This window comes from Megascapheus bottae, chromosome 10 (genome assembly GCF_031878675.1).
Source record: "Megascapheus bottae isolate mThoBot1 chromosome 10, mThoBot2.hap1, whole genome shotgun sequence".
In the NCBI taxonomy this organism is placed as follows: Eukaryota; Metazoa; Chordata; class Mammalia; order Rodentia; family Geomyidae; genus Megascapheus; species Megascapheus bottae.
The window spans coordinates 37,756,540-37,770,646 of record NC_143518.1 but is presented as its reverse complement, the minus strand read 5'-3'; the positions used below and the strand labels follow the sequence as shown (position 1 = coordinate 37,770,646).

General features: G+C 49.2%; 1 protein-coding gene across 1 annotated transcript; it reads left to right on the top strand.

Annotated features, from left to right (window-relative positions):
• Window positions 1–361: 361 nt before the first annotated feature.
• Rhbg (Rh family B glycoprotein) lies at window positions 362–13,686 on the top strand. Its single transcript, XM_090340740.1, has 10 exons — window positions 362–633; window positions 7,243–7,429; window positions 8,403–8,553; window positions 8,672–8,819; window positions 10,412–10,578; window positions 10,852–10,989; window positions 11,104–11,237; window positions 11,829–11,950; window positions 12,829–12,902; window positions 13,077–13,686. Exons 1-10 carry the CDS (start codon window positions 447–449, stop codon window positions 13,143–13,145), a joined length of 1,377 nt encoding a protein of 458 aa, XP_090196866.1. The 5' UTR covers window positions 362–446; the 3' UTR covers window positions 13,146–13,686.
• The last annotated feature ends 421 nt before the right edge of the window (window positions 13,687–14,107 follow it).

The window sequence follows — 14,107 nt, the reverse complement described above, 5'->3', positions numbered from 1 at the left end:
ACTGACTCTGGAGTGCCAGCTAGGACTTTTAACGGACACTAGTTTCTTAGGAGACACTCCCTAAACAAATACCATATATGAGGGGTGCGGGCCCTCTCTCTCCATCCACCACCTGGTCCTGCAGCTGGGCCCTAGTAGAACAAAAGGCGCCTTTCCAGGGTCACTTCCCAGAGCAGCGCTGAGAGAGCTGGAGTCAACTAGGAGACAACCGCATTCAGTCCCGCTCACCTCGTGCAGTGGGCCGCAGAGTCCACCGCCCTCTCCGCGCGTTCCGAGCGCCGGGGGCGTGGCCTCGCGGGGGCGTGGCTCGCGTGGAGGGCGGGGCCTAGCGTGGGCGGGACCTTGTCCGGGCGAAACCAGCCGGGCATGCCTAACATGGGAGTGTCAGGTCGGTGCCCTGCGCCAGGAGCCCCAGCCAGAGCCCGCACCTACACAGCCCCCGTCCCATGGCCGAGTCTCCCCGCCGCGCCGCGGGCCGGCGACTGCAACTGCCCTTGCTCTGCCTCCTCTTCCAGGGTATCACTGCCATCCTTTTTGCCACCTTCGTCCGCTACAACCACGAAACCGACGCTGCCGCTTGGCACCTGGGCAACCACAGTAACTCGGACAATGAGTTTTACTTTCGCTATCCAAGTGAGTGTGGGTGAGGACACTTGGGATGCAAAGCCTCCAAGCCCCAGGTGCTTGGAAAGGGGGCTTTCGGGTGCTCAGATTTGCCCCTAAGTGGGCACCTCTCCTTGAAATGAGAATCCTTGGACTTAAAGTAGCACTATTCTTTGTCTGCCACCATCCAGGTATTATGCTGCTGAAGGGAGAGTGATGACCCTCATTTAAAATGTGAGAAACACAAAGGTGGGAGTGACAGAGAATTAAGTGGCTGTCTTAGGGTCAAGTGGGATTTGAGTATGGCAGTAGGATTTGAATTCGGATCTAAAGCCCCATGTTAGCCTCTGATCCTTGCTCCCATTTGGCCATACTGAGTTTTGCTTAGGTTGTTCCAGAGATCCACTCTGATTGCTGGGTAAGGAGAGGTGGGGAAGGGGTGCTGTTTCAAGAAGAAATGGAAAGTGTTCAGTATGAAACTCTCACACCTGTAAGGCATCCAAGACTACCTTGGGCCGGGTCATTTCTTTTCCAGGATCTCAAAGCTTGCTCTTCAAATATCAGAGAAAAAATGAGGCAACCTTCCACCAGCTCACTTCAGAGCTCCCAGACCTGAGATACTGGCATGGGAGTGTCCATTTCTTAGAGGAGGGAAGCTGAGATTCAGAAGGGGTGTCACTCTCTCCTGGTTCCCCACCATGTGAGCAGCAAAGCAGGAAGTAGTAGTTAGGCATTCTAACTCACTGAAAACTGGTTGCTTGCCTGTTGACAAGATTCAGAAAGAGAATGAAGGTGTGGCTTGAGTGGTAGAGTACCAGTTTTGATGAAAATGCTAAGGGACAGAGTTCAGGATTTGAATTCAAGCCCCAGAAAACACACACACACACACACACACACACACACACACACACACACAGATTCAGGAAGAGGAGATTACTTTTTCTGTGGAAATAGAGCTTCCTCAAGATTCTTTTGGGGAGGCTACTTTGCTCTAGGCAAAAAGTATTCATGCTCTAGGCAGTCAAACCTGAAAACTACAGACACAGTACTCTTCATCACAAATAGCTAGATCTCTAAATTTCACTTTTTCCCATCTGAGTAGTAGAGGAAAAGGTGCCTCAGTTTGAAGTATATTCATTCAAGCAAGACCTAAGATGTGAGAGTCTCCAATAAAACTTCCTAAGCTATTATTAGATTACTTTCTATAGGAAGAGCTAGTGGCACTGGCCTCACCTCACCCCATTCCAGCTAAAGCTAACAATGCTGAGGATATACTGGACGGGCTGGTTTCGTGTCTTAGGCACTAGACACTCTGCCATCAGAGGCAGAAAAGTCCAGTTCTGTCCTCCCCACATTTCATCCCCAGCTCTGAGGAAAAACGAGCTGGTTGTAAGCTAGAATCAAAGTCAGAACCTCAAAGCTGGGCTGCTGACTCTTGGGCCACTTGTTTGTCCAGAAAGCTAGGGAACTGGGAGGGAATACTCCTGATGCTGGATTATTAATCCATTAATCTGACTTGGCTATCTTCCTTAACCCCCCCCCCCCACTTGCTTTTGTGTTGTTTTCACTCCGGGTCTCAAAACCCTGCCTGTTACCTAGCCCCTCCTAAAGTCCAACCTCTTGCTCTTCAGCAGTGCTGGGGCTCAGACACACAGCTTTTTACTGCACCAGTACAGTTAAGAGGGACAGAGTGGAATTCCTGCTCTTTGTTTTAGGTTCCTATTCCCGTGGACTTTGACCTTGTGGTGAGGAAAGGTTGAGCAGGAGAGAGGTGTAAAGGCCTCTAGAGCTCAGAGCTTTGATGAGCCCGGTCCTCACCTCCCCTTGTGTCCAGGGGAAAGGGTCAGGGCCAGAGGGAGGTGCAGCCACCATCCTTTGATTCTGGAGATGAAAGGGAGTTCTGCAGCTGTTGGTGAAGTCAGGGACTGGCCAGTGTCAAGGGCATGGCCACTCTGAAGGGCTGTGTTATGCGCAGGAAAAATCTTCAGGAATCTGATCCACCTCTTTCAAATTTGGGGAGGATTCAGACAGGTTATGTGGCCTGACCAAACTCACATACTCTGAGTTAGAAAAAGGGACAAACTAGAAGTTGGTTGCTTCTTTTGTTTTTGCTAATACTAGACCTTCTCCCTTAGCATTTCCCCTCAACAAGAGAGCTCTGCTTCTGTTTTTTGCTTTTTTGCCGTTATTGGTCATGGGGCTTGAACTCAGGGCCTGGATGTTGGCCCTGAGCTTTTTTTTTCTTTGTCCTAGGGCTTTCCTCAAGGCTAAAGCTCTGCCACTTGAGCCCAGTACCACTTCTGGCCTTTTCTGTGTATGTGGTACCGAGGAATTGAACCTGGAACTTCATGCATGCTAGGCAAGCACTCTACCACTCGGCCAAACTCCTGGCCCAGCTTTTTCTTTTTCTTTTCTTTCTTTTTTCCTATTTGAGGCTAGTGCTCTACCACTTGAGCCACAGTGTCATTTCCAGTTTTCTGGTGGTTAGCTGGAGATGAAAGTCTCCCAGACTTTCCTGCCCGGGCTGACTTTGAACTGCAATCCTCAGATCTGTTTCCTGAGTAGCAAAGATTTTAGGTGTGAGCTGCTAGTGTCAGGCACACTTCTGGCTTTTTGATAGTTAATTGGAGATAAGACTCTTACAAACTATTCTGCTCTGGCAGGCTTCAAACCTCCATACTCAGATCTCAGCGTATGGGTAGCTAGGGTATCAGGTATTAGCCTCTGACACCTGGCTTTGTAAAGGGCTTTTTTATCTTCTCCAACCAAAGATTGGAGGGACTGTGAGGGATGCAGGCTCCTCCTCTTTTTTCTTTATTGAGATTGAGTAATTACATACATAATCATTTTTACATTCACACTTCTACATCATCATTCTGATTTTCAAAGCTTATGATTAACAAAAAGTACAAAGACCTCAAGTTTTACATAGGAAAAAAGTTTAACTCTTTGGAGCCAGGAATTTGGCCCAGTGGTAGAGTGCTTCCCTAGCATGCATGAAGACCCAGGTTTGATTCCTGGGTACCACATACACAAGAAAAGCCCGAAGTGGGCTGGGAGTTTGGCCTAGCTAGTAGTAGAATGCTTGCCTAGTGTCGGGGTCCTTCGTCCCCAGTCCCTCTTGACTAGTTGAAGGGATGGGGAAAAACACACCCGGACCAGTCCAAGCTGCGAGAGGAGAGATCCACTGTCCTCCCTTCCTTCCCTGGAGCATGAACAGAGACACCACGCAGCTTCATCAAGGCAGGAAAATCTCTCTCCCCCCAAAAATCCCCCTGAGGAAGTCCCTCCAGCTAATATAGCCTTACTCTAGGTTCCAGCAGAGAGTGATAAACAATAACACATATGTAACCAATGGTAATTAAGTCTTGCGCCCTGCCTCTTGTGACTTGCCTTGTCTCAGCAGAAAGTTATTAGACATGGCATTACCTGGCCCCCAACAGCCTAGCATGCACAAAGACCAGGGTTCAATTCCTCGGTACCACATACCTAGAAAAAAAAAGGCAGTAGTGGTGCTGAGGCTCAAGTGGTAGAGCTCTAGCCTTGAGAAAGTCCAAGGACAGTGCTCAGGCCCTGAGCTCAAGCCCAGGACTGGTTTAAAAAAAAAAAAAAAAAGCCAGAAGTGGTGCTGTGGCTCAAGTGGTAGAGCTCTAGCCTTAAGAGATCCTAAGGACAGTGGCCAGGCCCTGAGCTCAAACCTGGGACTGGGGAGGAGGGAAAAAGTTTAGCTTTTTCAACATTAATGATAAAATTATTTCTTCCTGAACAGGTGATATATACATTTCTTTCCTGTTACTTAGTTTCAACTGTTCTTTTCTCTCCTTTTTTGTTGGTTGGTTTGTTGGTTGTGGGACTTGAACTCTGGTCCTGGGTGCTCTTTGAGCTCTTTAGCTCAAGGTTAATGCTCTATCACTTGAGCCACAGCTCCACTTCTGGTTTTCTGGTGGTTAACTGGAGATAAGAGTCTCATGGACTTTCCTGCCTGGGCTGACTTTGAACTGTGATCCTCACATCTCAGCTTCTTTTTTTTTTTTTTTTTTTTGGCCCCCTTCTCTTTCTGGCCCCACTCGCTCCGGCCCCTTCTCGCTCTGGCCCCGCTCGCGCTCGCTCGCTCCGGCCTCGCTGGGGGCCCTGCTCGCTCCGGCCCTGCTCGCTCCGGCCCTGCTCGCTCCGACCACCACTTGGTTGGGCTCCGCTTGCTTGCTTTCGCTCTCTGTCGCTTGTTGCAGTCTCGTCTCTGGCACTTCCGGCTTGGTTGTGTATGTGGGATACCGAGGAATCGAACCCGGGTCCTTGTGCATGCTAGGCAAGCACTTTAACCGCTAGGCCAAACTCTCGGGCCCAGATCTCAGCTTCTTGAGTAGCTAGCATTACAAGTGTGAGGCTTATCCTCTTGAAGGGTGAAGAGATTATGCCAGCATCATCCCACCTCCAACTGTACTAGCCCTTCACCCATCAGAGCCAAGGAGACTTGTTGTGGAATGTTTCCCAGGGAAGGAGAGCACTTGATGCTTAGACTCCAGTTGAATGGTCTTATATTGAGTTTTGACTCCAAACAAACCTGGGTAAGGAAATAGAAACACTCACCACTTCAAACAAGTTCCAGAGCAGTTCGTGCATGTAATAGACTTGGAGCATCATGACCCAGCCCCCCTTAGTATCTTATTCTCCTTGGGCACAACCAGAGGGCCTGAGCAAACTTAGGCAGCTGTCTGAGTTGGTGTTGTCTCTCCCTTTCTGTTGGATTTAGTGATTGGGGCTTAGGCAGGTCTGGAGAAGCCCTGCAGGGGTTACTTAGCAAAGACAGTGGCTTCTAGGCCCTTACTTCTTAGCTGCTGGTGCTACTAGCTTCTAATTCCAGCACACAATCTTGTGCTTGAAAACTCACTTCCTATCTGTCCCTCTGTGTGACACCCAAAAAGCATAGAATCTTGCTTCTCTCAGAGTTACTGGCTGAATGGTTCAATAATTTCCTGATGCCTTTTTAGATTAAACCAAGAGCTGAATACTAGTGGCTCATACTAGTAACTCTAGCCAGTGTTAGAGTACTTGCTTAGCATGCATGAAGCCCTGGGTTTGATTCCTTGGTACTACATACATAGAAAAAGCTAGAAGTGGTGCTGTGGCTCAAGTGGTAGAGCACTGGCCTTGAGAAAGCCCAAGGACAGTGCCCAGGCCCTCAGTTCAAGCCCCAGGACTGGCAAGAAAAAAAAAAGTCAAAAAAAAAAAAAGAAAAAAAAAAGTTTGTGAGACTTCTATTTCCAATTAACCAGCAAAAAGCTGGAAGTGCAGCTGTTGCTCAAGTGTTAGACTCCAGCCTTGAGTAGAAAAGTTAAGGCAGAGTATAAGGCCCTGAGTTCAAGCCCCAGGACTGGCAGTACATAAATAAATAAATATACATATATGTTATAATTTATTATTTTATTATCTTAGCTTTTATGTGACAAGAAACAGAAAAGGCCCCAAATTTTCCTGCCTAGAAATCCCATTGACACTTAAAATTTCAAGGAATTTAAGCCAGGTGAAGGGAACATGCCTATGATTCCAGCGAGACCCTATCTCAAAAGAAAAAAGAAAAAATAGTACAAATAGAAAGGCAGAAGACAGGATGTGACTCAAGAGTTAGAGTGCTTGGGCCAGGGGCATGGCCTAGTGATGGAGTGCTTGCCTAGCTGGTATGAAGTCCCAGATTCAATTCCTTGGTATCACATATACAGAAAAGGCCAAAGAGTGCTAACCTGAAGAAAGCCCAAGAACAGTGCCCAGACTGAGTTCAAGCCCCAGGACAGGCAAAAAAAAAAAAAAAAGGTAGAGTGCTGCTTGCAAAGCATGTCAAAGCCCTAGGTTCAATCCCAGACACCCCCCCCAACCCCCCCCCAAAAAGATTAACCCCCCCCAACCAAGATTAAAAAAAGGAATTGATGGGGCTGGGAGTTTGGCAAAAATTGTCCAAGGACAGAGCCCAGGCCCTGAGTTTAAGCTCCAGGACTGGCAAAAAAAAAAAAAAAATCTTCTTCTTAGGTTTCTTTCCACTTTTTTCCTTCTGCTGGAAGTCCTTCCTGATACTTAATTTCCACCCCTCAGCCCTTATTACTTTTTTTTTTTTTTTTTTTTTGCCAGTCCTGGGACTTGAAATCAGGGCCTGAGTGCTGTCCTTGGACTTTTCTCAAGGTTAGCACTCTACCACTTGAGCCACAGCACCACTTCCAGCTTTTTCTATGTATGTGGTACCAAGGAATTGAACCTGGGTCTTCATGCATGGTAGGCAAGGACTCTACCACTAGGCTACCCTCATGGCCCATGGGAAGAAAGAGAACAGGTTGGACTTTGACTTCTTAGTTGTAAGAGACTCGAGGATGGGATGACTGAGTACAGATAGGCAATGACAAATTATTAGAGAAGAAGGTTCTAGTCCCTTGCTCTGATCAGAGGACAGTAGTAGTCTGGGCCCCTGCTCCAAGCTAGTCAGCTCCCCTGAGGTGGCTCAGGCCTGGCAGGCCTTGCCATGCATGGGGAGTTTTTATGGGTGTGGCTCCACTTCAAGGCAGCCCTGGCTGGTGCAGCCGGAGCACAGGCACAGCTTTATGAGCTGTGGCCAGAACAACCCCAATGTTCCCACCTGCCCTTTGCCTGCTGCAGGTTTCCAGGATGTGCATGCCATGATCTTTGTGGGCTTTGGCTTCCTCATGGTCTTCCTGCAGCGTTACGGCTTCAGCAGCGTGGGATTCACCTTCCTCCTGGCCGCCCTTGCCCTGCAGTGGTCCACACTGGTGCAAGGGTTCTTGCACTCCTTCCACCAGGGTCACATCTATGTGGGTGTGGAGAGGTGAGCAGCAGCAGGTCTGGCTCCCTTCACTGTACTACAGGTGTGCTTCCTGACCCCTGGTTATTTATTTGCCTGTTTATTTATGCCAGTCTTGGGGCTTGAATTCAGGGCCTGGGTGCTATCTCTGAGCTTACTTTTTTTTTTTTTGGCCAGTCATGGGGTTTGAATTCAGGGCCTGGGCACTGTCCTTGGACACATTTTGCTCAAGGCTAGCGCTCTACCAGTAGACTACTTCTGGCTTTTTCTGAGTATGTAGTACTGAGGAATTGAACCCAGAACTTCGTGCATGCTGGGCAAGCACTCTGCCACTAGGCTACGATCCCCACCCACTCTGAGCTTTATTTTTTAGACGGCCATGGGGCTTGAACTCTGGGCCTGGGCCCTGTCCCTGAGCTCTTCAGCTCAAGGTTACCACCCTACCTCTTGAGACACAGCCCACTTTCTGTTTTCTAGTGGTTAATTGGAGATAAGCGTATCACAGATTTTAGTGCCTGGGCTGGCTTTGAACTGATATCCTGATCCTCAGATCCCAGTTTTCGAAGTAGCTAGGATTACAGGCGTGAGCCACCACGCCTGGCTTGACCCCTATTTTTTGACTATCAGTTGATCTTTTTAGTGCTCTCCTTGCCTGTTCTGGTTTCTCCCAATCTTAACCCACACATTCTACTCCACCGCCTCACTTCTTTAGGGCCCCTATTTCCCAAGAGCTCCAACGATAGGTAGCATAATAGAAAAGGGCAAGGCATAGTGGAACTCTTGGCTCACATTGTGGGTCATCCACTTGGTGTGAGTTTTGTCAGCCGCATCACTGAGTTCTTCCTCTATAGGGAGTGATTCCTTGTGACTCCCCAGGGAGGGCTCCCCCTTGCTTCCTTACCCTCCCCTGCCTGTGTTGTGCTGTCCCTTTGTCATGCCTGGCAGAGACCTAGGAGTTCTTTTTGTGTCCCTCTCCTCCCGTTCTGTGCCACTACAGCATGATCAACGCTGACTTCTGTGCCGGGGCGGTGCTCATCTCCTTCGGGGCTATTCTGGGCAAGACTGGACCTGTCCAGCTGCTGCTCATGGCTCTACTGGAGGTAGTGTTGTTTGGCATCAATGAGTTTGTGCTCCTCAGCCTCCTGAGGGTAAGTCTGGAAAGGGTGTAGGGTGAGGGTGTGGGGGTCAAGCCTGGGTTTTGAAGCTGAGTGCATGTGTTTGGGTGAGGGTAAGAGCTGCCACTCCATCTCAGCTCTATCTCTGCAGGTGAGAGACGCTGGAGGCTCCATGACCATCCACACGTTTGGTGCCTACTTCGGGCTGGTCCTCTCACGGGTCCTCTACAGGTCTCGACTGGAGAAGAGCAAGCACCGCCAGGGCTCTGTATACCATTCGGACCTATTTGCCATGATTGGTAAGGCTGGCTGAGGTGGGGTGCCATGCATGGGGCGACTGGTCTCAGGTGCCTTGGGTCTGGTCAGTGGGGACTGCCTACAGTCGAGGTTCCTGTGGAGGGCCACAGGACTGGCTGGGAATTCCCTTCCCACCTGCATTCTGTTTGGAGAGCTTTGAGGCCTGAGCCCATGATTCTCAAAAGTTCCGTAATATGTTCTTTGGTCAGCCCTGGGGCACACACATCCACACATCCACACCCAGAGACGTTTCCAAATCCATTTCCCTCCTGCTTACATTCCAGAGCCAGCTGGTGGTGGCGGCTGCCCATAATCCTAGCTGCTCAGGAGGCTGAGACCTGAGGATCCTGGTTTGAAGCCAGCCCAGACAGGAAAGTCTGTGAGGCTGTTATCTCCAATTAATCACCCCCGAACCAGAAGTGGAGTCGTGGTTAGTGGTAGAGCACTAACCCTGAGCCACTTGAGCTCTGAGCCTGGGCATTGTGTCTGAGCTCTTCAGCTCGAGGCTACTGCCCTACCCCTTGAGCCACATTGCCATTTCCGGTTTTCTGGTGATTAATTGTAGTCTCACAGACTTTTTAGTGCCCGTGCTGGCTTTGAACCATGATCCTCAGATCTCAGCCTCCTGAATAGCTAGGATTATAGGTGTGAGCCACTGTACCCAGGGAGACTTTTATTTCTAAATTGTCACCCAAACTCTGGAAGTAGAGTTGTGGCTTAAATGGTAAAACACCAACCTTGATTAAAAAAAAAAAAAAGCTGGGAGTGTAGCCTAGTGGTAGAGTGCTTGCTTAGCATTCAGGAAGCCCTGGGTTCAATTTCTCTGTACCACACACTCAGAAAAAGCTGGAAGAGGTGCTGTGGCTCAAGTGGCAGAGTACTTGAGCAAAAGTGTCCAAGGACAGTGGCTAGGCCCTGAGTTCAAGCCCCAGGACTGGCAGAAAAAAAAAAAAAAAGCTAAGAGGAAATGAAGTGGCACTGTGGCTCAACGTGGTAGGGTAGTAGCCTTGAGCTGAAGAGCTCAGGCACAGTGCCCAGGCCCAGAGCTCAAGCCCTACAACTGACCAAAAGAAAAAAAAAAGCTAAGAGCCCGGTGCCAGTGGCTCACACCTGTAATCCCAGCTACTCAGGAGGCTTAGATCTGAGATCTGAGGATCACAGTTCAAAGCCAGCCCGGACATGAAAATCCATGAGACGCTTATCTCCAATTAACCATTAGAAAACTGGAAGTGGTGCTGTGGCTCAAATGGTAGAGTGCTAGATTTGAGCTGAAAAGCTCAGGGCAGGGCCCAGAGTTCAAGCCCAATGACAGACAAAAATAAAAAAAAATTTAAAAAGCTAAGAAACAGCACCTAGGTCCTGAGTTCAAGCCCCATGTAAAACACACACACACACACACACACACACACACACACACACACACACACACACAGCCTTATATCCTTAAATCCTCGCTTTATGAAATCATACTATAATCAATTTCACATATTCACATATGGATGAAGACACTGCGGCTTCCGAGAGCCTCGTCTGAAGTTATACATCTGAAACTTATGGGTGAGCCACTTGCTTTCCCTCATGGCCTACCATTCAGGGACCATCTTCCTGTGGATCTTCTGGCCTAGCTTCAACTCTGCACCCACATCCCTGGGGGATGTGCAGCATCGGACAGCCCTGAATACATACTACTCCCTGACCGCCAGCACGCTCGGCACCTTTGCCCTGTCGGCCCTTGTCAGCGGCGATGGGCGACTTGACATGGTATGGAGAGGGGGTCTTGAGGAAGCAGAGGACAGCCTGATAGGGGAAGATGGGTGTGAGCTGGTGCCAAGGCATCTCCAACGAAGCAAGCACAAGGAGTTCTATTTGTCCTGGTGGTGGTGGTGAGAATGGAAAGAGACAATATAAAAGCAGGAGAGCTAGAGGGCAGCTGGTAGATGGACTTCTTCTGGAAGCAGTAGGTGCCACCGAATGGGTGGGGTGGATGTGATGATTGAAAGGCCTCTAAAGTTTTGCCCTTTCGTTTTCCTCTAGGTCCACATCCAAAATGCGGCACTGGCTGGAGGGGTTGTGGTGGGAACATCTGGGGAAATGATGCTGACACCTTTCGGGGCTCTGACTGCTGGCTTCTTGGCTGGGGCTATCTCCACGCTGGGGTACAAGTTCTTCACGGTATAGCTACCTCTCAGAGCCCTGGGTAGACTATGCAGTCACTTTGACCTCCCCATCAGACAGGGTGGGAGTGAGAGGGAACACCTGAGCCTGATGGCCCACTCTGTCCTCCAGCCCATCCTAGAGTCAAAATTCAAAGTTCAAGACACTTGTGGCATCCACAACCTCCACGGGATGCCAGGAATCTTGGGAGCATTTCTGGGAGTCCTTGTGGCTGGACTGGCTACCCATGAAGCTTATGGAGATGGGTGAGTTTCTCCTTGCCCACATATAGTTATTATTCCCTTGGAATGACCTCCCTTCTGCTCCTCTTTGTGGGCCAATAATGAAAAAAACCTCAGCTCATTCATTCATTCATACACCATACTGTGGATCCTGGACTTTTCCCATCCTATAAGGAAACTAGAGAGAATGGGACCAACCTAGTGACTGCTCTCCTGGCCAAACGGCAGTAGGTCATTGAACAAATGGTTTCAAGTGTGTTACTGAAGGACCAGTAAGAGCTAAGAGAGCCAATGACCCTTGGGATCTGTTTTTTTCCCCTTCTCCCCCACTCCAGGACTTAGAGGAAAGGGTGGGCAAAAGTGACCCTCAACTTGGCTCTTGAAAAGTGTATGGGTATGCTGACATATGAACAGGATGGCATTCTAGTCTATGGCCTGGTTTCAGGCAAAGGCCCAGGGATAACAGCCTGACAGGTTCCAGGCTCCCTGGAAGTCCTTTTGGCTCTTCCTATCCTCTTGTATGAGTGCTGGTACATAACCAGTCCTAGATCCACCCTCCATCTGTGTCTTCCTCCATGCCCACCCTTGGTGTTCCGTGACTCGGTCTTCCTGCAGCCTGGAGAATGTGTTTCCACTCATAGCTAATGGCCAGCGCAGTGCCAAATCTCAAGCCGTGTACCAACTTTTCGGGCTGTTTGTCACATTGGTGTTTGCCTCTGTGGGAGGAAGTCTTGGAGGTGAGTGGCCTTGGCTGAGGGTGGGAGGTTGGTAGAAGGTTCTAGGTGGGGAGAGGACAGAGGAGGAGTTTTCTGGAGGAAGGGCCTTGGAATCAATCCTCTACTCAACATTGAGTCATTCATCACAGATATTTATTGAGGCCCTAACTTGTGATGAATCGAATCAGGTTGAGGGGCCCTAGGTGGGAGGGACCTCCTTTGGTGGAACCGTCCTCCTTTGGATGCGGAGATACAAGTGGGTGCTCAGAGTGGTCCCCTTTTCTTGGGTTCCGTTCACATGTGCTGCTCCGTCTGCCCAGTAGAGGGCAGCCCAACCCCATGAGGCACGATCTCAGGTCCCACCATTTGTGAGGGCTCAATGCCTGATTCAGGTCCTAGTACAAAACCTTCCACAGAGGCAGACTGACCACTGGTGCTGGGTCAGGCTGTCCTTCTTTAAAAAAAATCCCTGACTCAGTATCCCTACCATCCTCTCACTGACGAGTCTCATTCTCTAAGGTTCAATTTCTTCATTCAATAACTTCTGTAACAGTAAATATTTTCTGGGCCCTTCTAAGGGGAAGCTACAGAAAGCTTATGAGCTATGGTTCATGACAAGATCACGACTTGGCCTATTACCGACTGTGCAAATTGCATCTTTGAGCCTTGGTTTCTTCAGTGGTAACACAGGGCACTTTATAGGTTTGCTGTGATTCCTCTGGAAAGTAATTTGTCAAGCCCTAGGCACAGGGCCTAGAGAGTAGATGCTCAACAAACACAGCTCTTGTTTGCCTATTGACCTTATATATTCTGGTCTCTCTGTGCCTTGTAGCACTAGGTAGCAACTTCCCCCTGGGGTAGAAGGTAGAAAAGTCTCATATGTGCCCTCTCACTGCCAGGGCTCCTGTTGAGGCTGCCATGTCTGGACTCCCCACCAGATTCTCAGTGCTATGAGGACCAGATTTACTGGGAGGTGAGACACAGCACTTGTATCTGTGAGGTCCTCATGCCCTTTGATTCTGCCTTGCCTCTCTTCCTCTGATCTAATCTGCCTCTTTCCCTTTTTTCTTGCTCCTTCTCCCCTGGCAAACATCTCTGAACCGTGAACTTAAGCTCTTTGGATCTACCCCTGTCCCTTCCCTTGCAGGTGCCTGGAGAGCATGAGCCGGAAGTCCAGACACCACTGAATAGGGAAGAACAAGACACTCAGGCCTGACTGCTGCCAGTCCTCGTGGTTATTTACATTAGAAGATGAGGATGGCGCCTATTGGGAAATCTTTCTCAGCTCCTGCTGCAAAAAAGATCTGAGCCAAAAAGATCTTCCTGCCTTTAGGCTGACTCCATAAGAGACAGGATGAAAGGGCAGGTCTATTGTTTGGGGGACAGAGAGAGCCTCACTGTCAACCCATACAGCCTTACCAGCCTGGGACCTGGGTAAAAGTGGCCAAATGAGGCCTTAAATGATTTCTGATCTACTGGGCCAGTATCACAGAGTTACTGTGAAGCTGGGAGCAGAGGATGATAAACAGTATGATCAAAGACTCTGAATCTTATTTAGTTCTGACAAAGGCCTTCATGGTCTGTAGACTACTTGCAGGATGCCATGTCCTGGGCTCACCCTTCTCAGGGATGGGGAGCCCATTCTTACCTGAGAGACTGTGTCTGTTCCAGCACATGTTGGGCTGCCCAAACATTTTCCCTCATCCCCAACAGTTGTCACTCTGACCCTAAAGTCTGACAGCCTCTAAATAGGAAAAGCTCCCCTAGGGCCAAAGGGGCACATAAAAACTGTCTTACACCAATCCCTAGAAGCTAGAAGCAGCCAATCACCTTATATCCCTGTCCTGAGATTGGAGGGTCAGGAATAAGAAAGAAGGGCCTTTCATAGCTTAGGGCTGTGTTAGAGCATGAGGAAGGCAGACCCAGATCTTCTGTTGGCCTAAAATCATTTTACCACAAGAGGGCGCTCCTGACTACTTCTGTGTCATTCATGTCCTCTACCAAGAGTGGAAGTCCTTCCTTCAGCCTAACCCTCTTCCTGTCTACTTCAGTTCTGCTCCTTAGGCATCCATATCACAGCTCTTTTTCAAGCTCCCAACTAAATACCTACTAAGGGCCTCAAATCTCATCACATAGAGAGTCTGTCATTGCAGTAGACCTGAGCCCCTCAGTATCTAC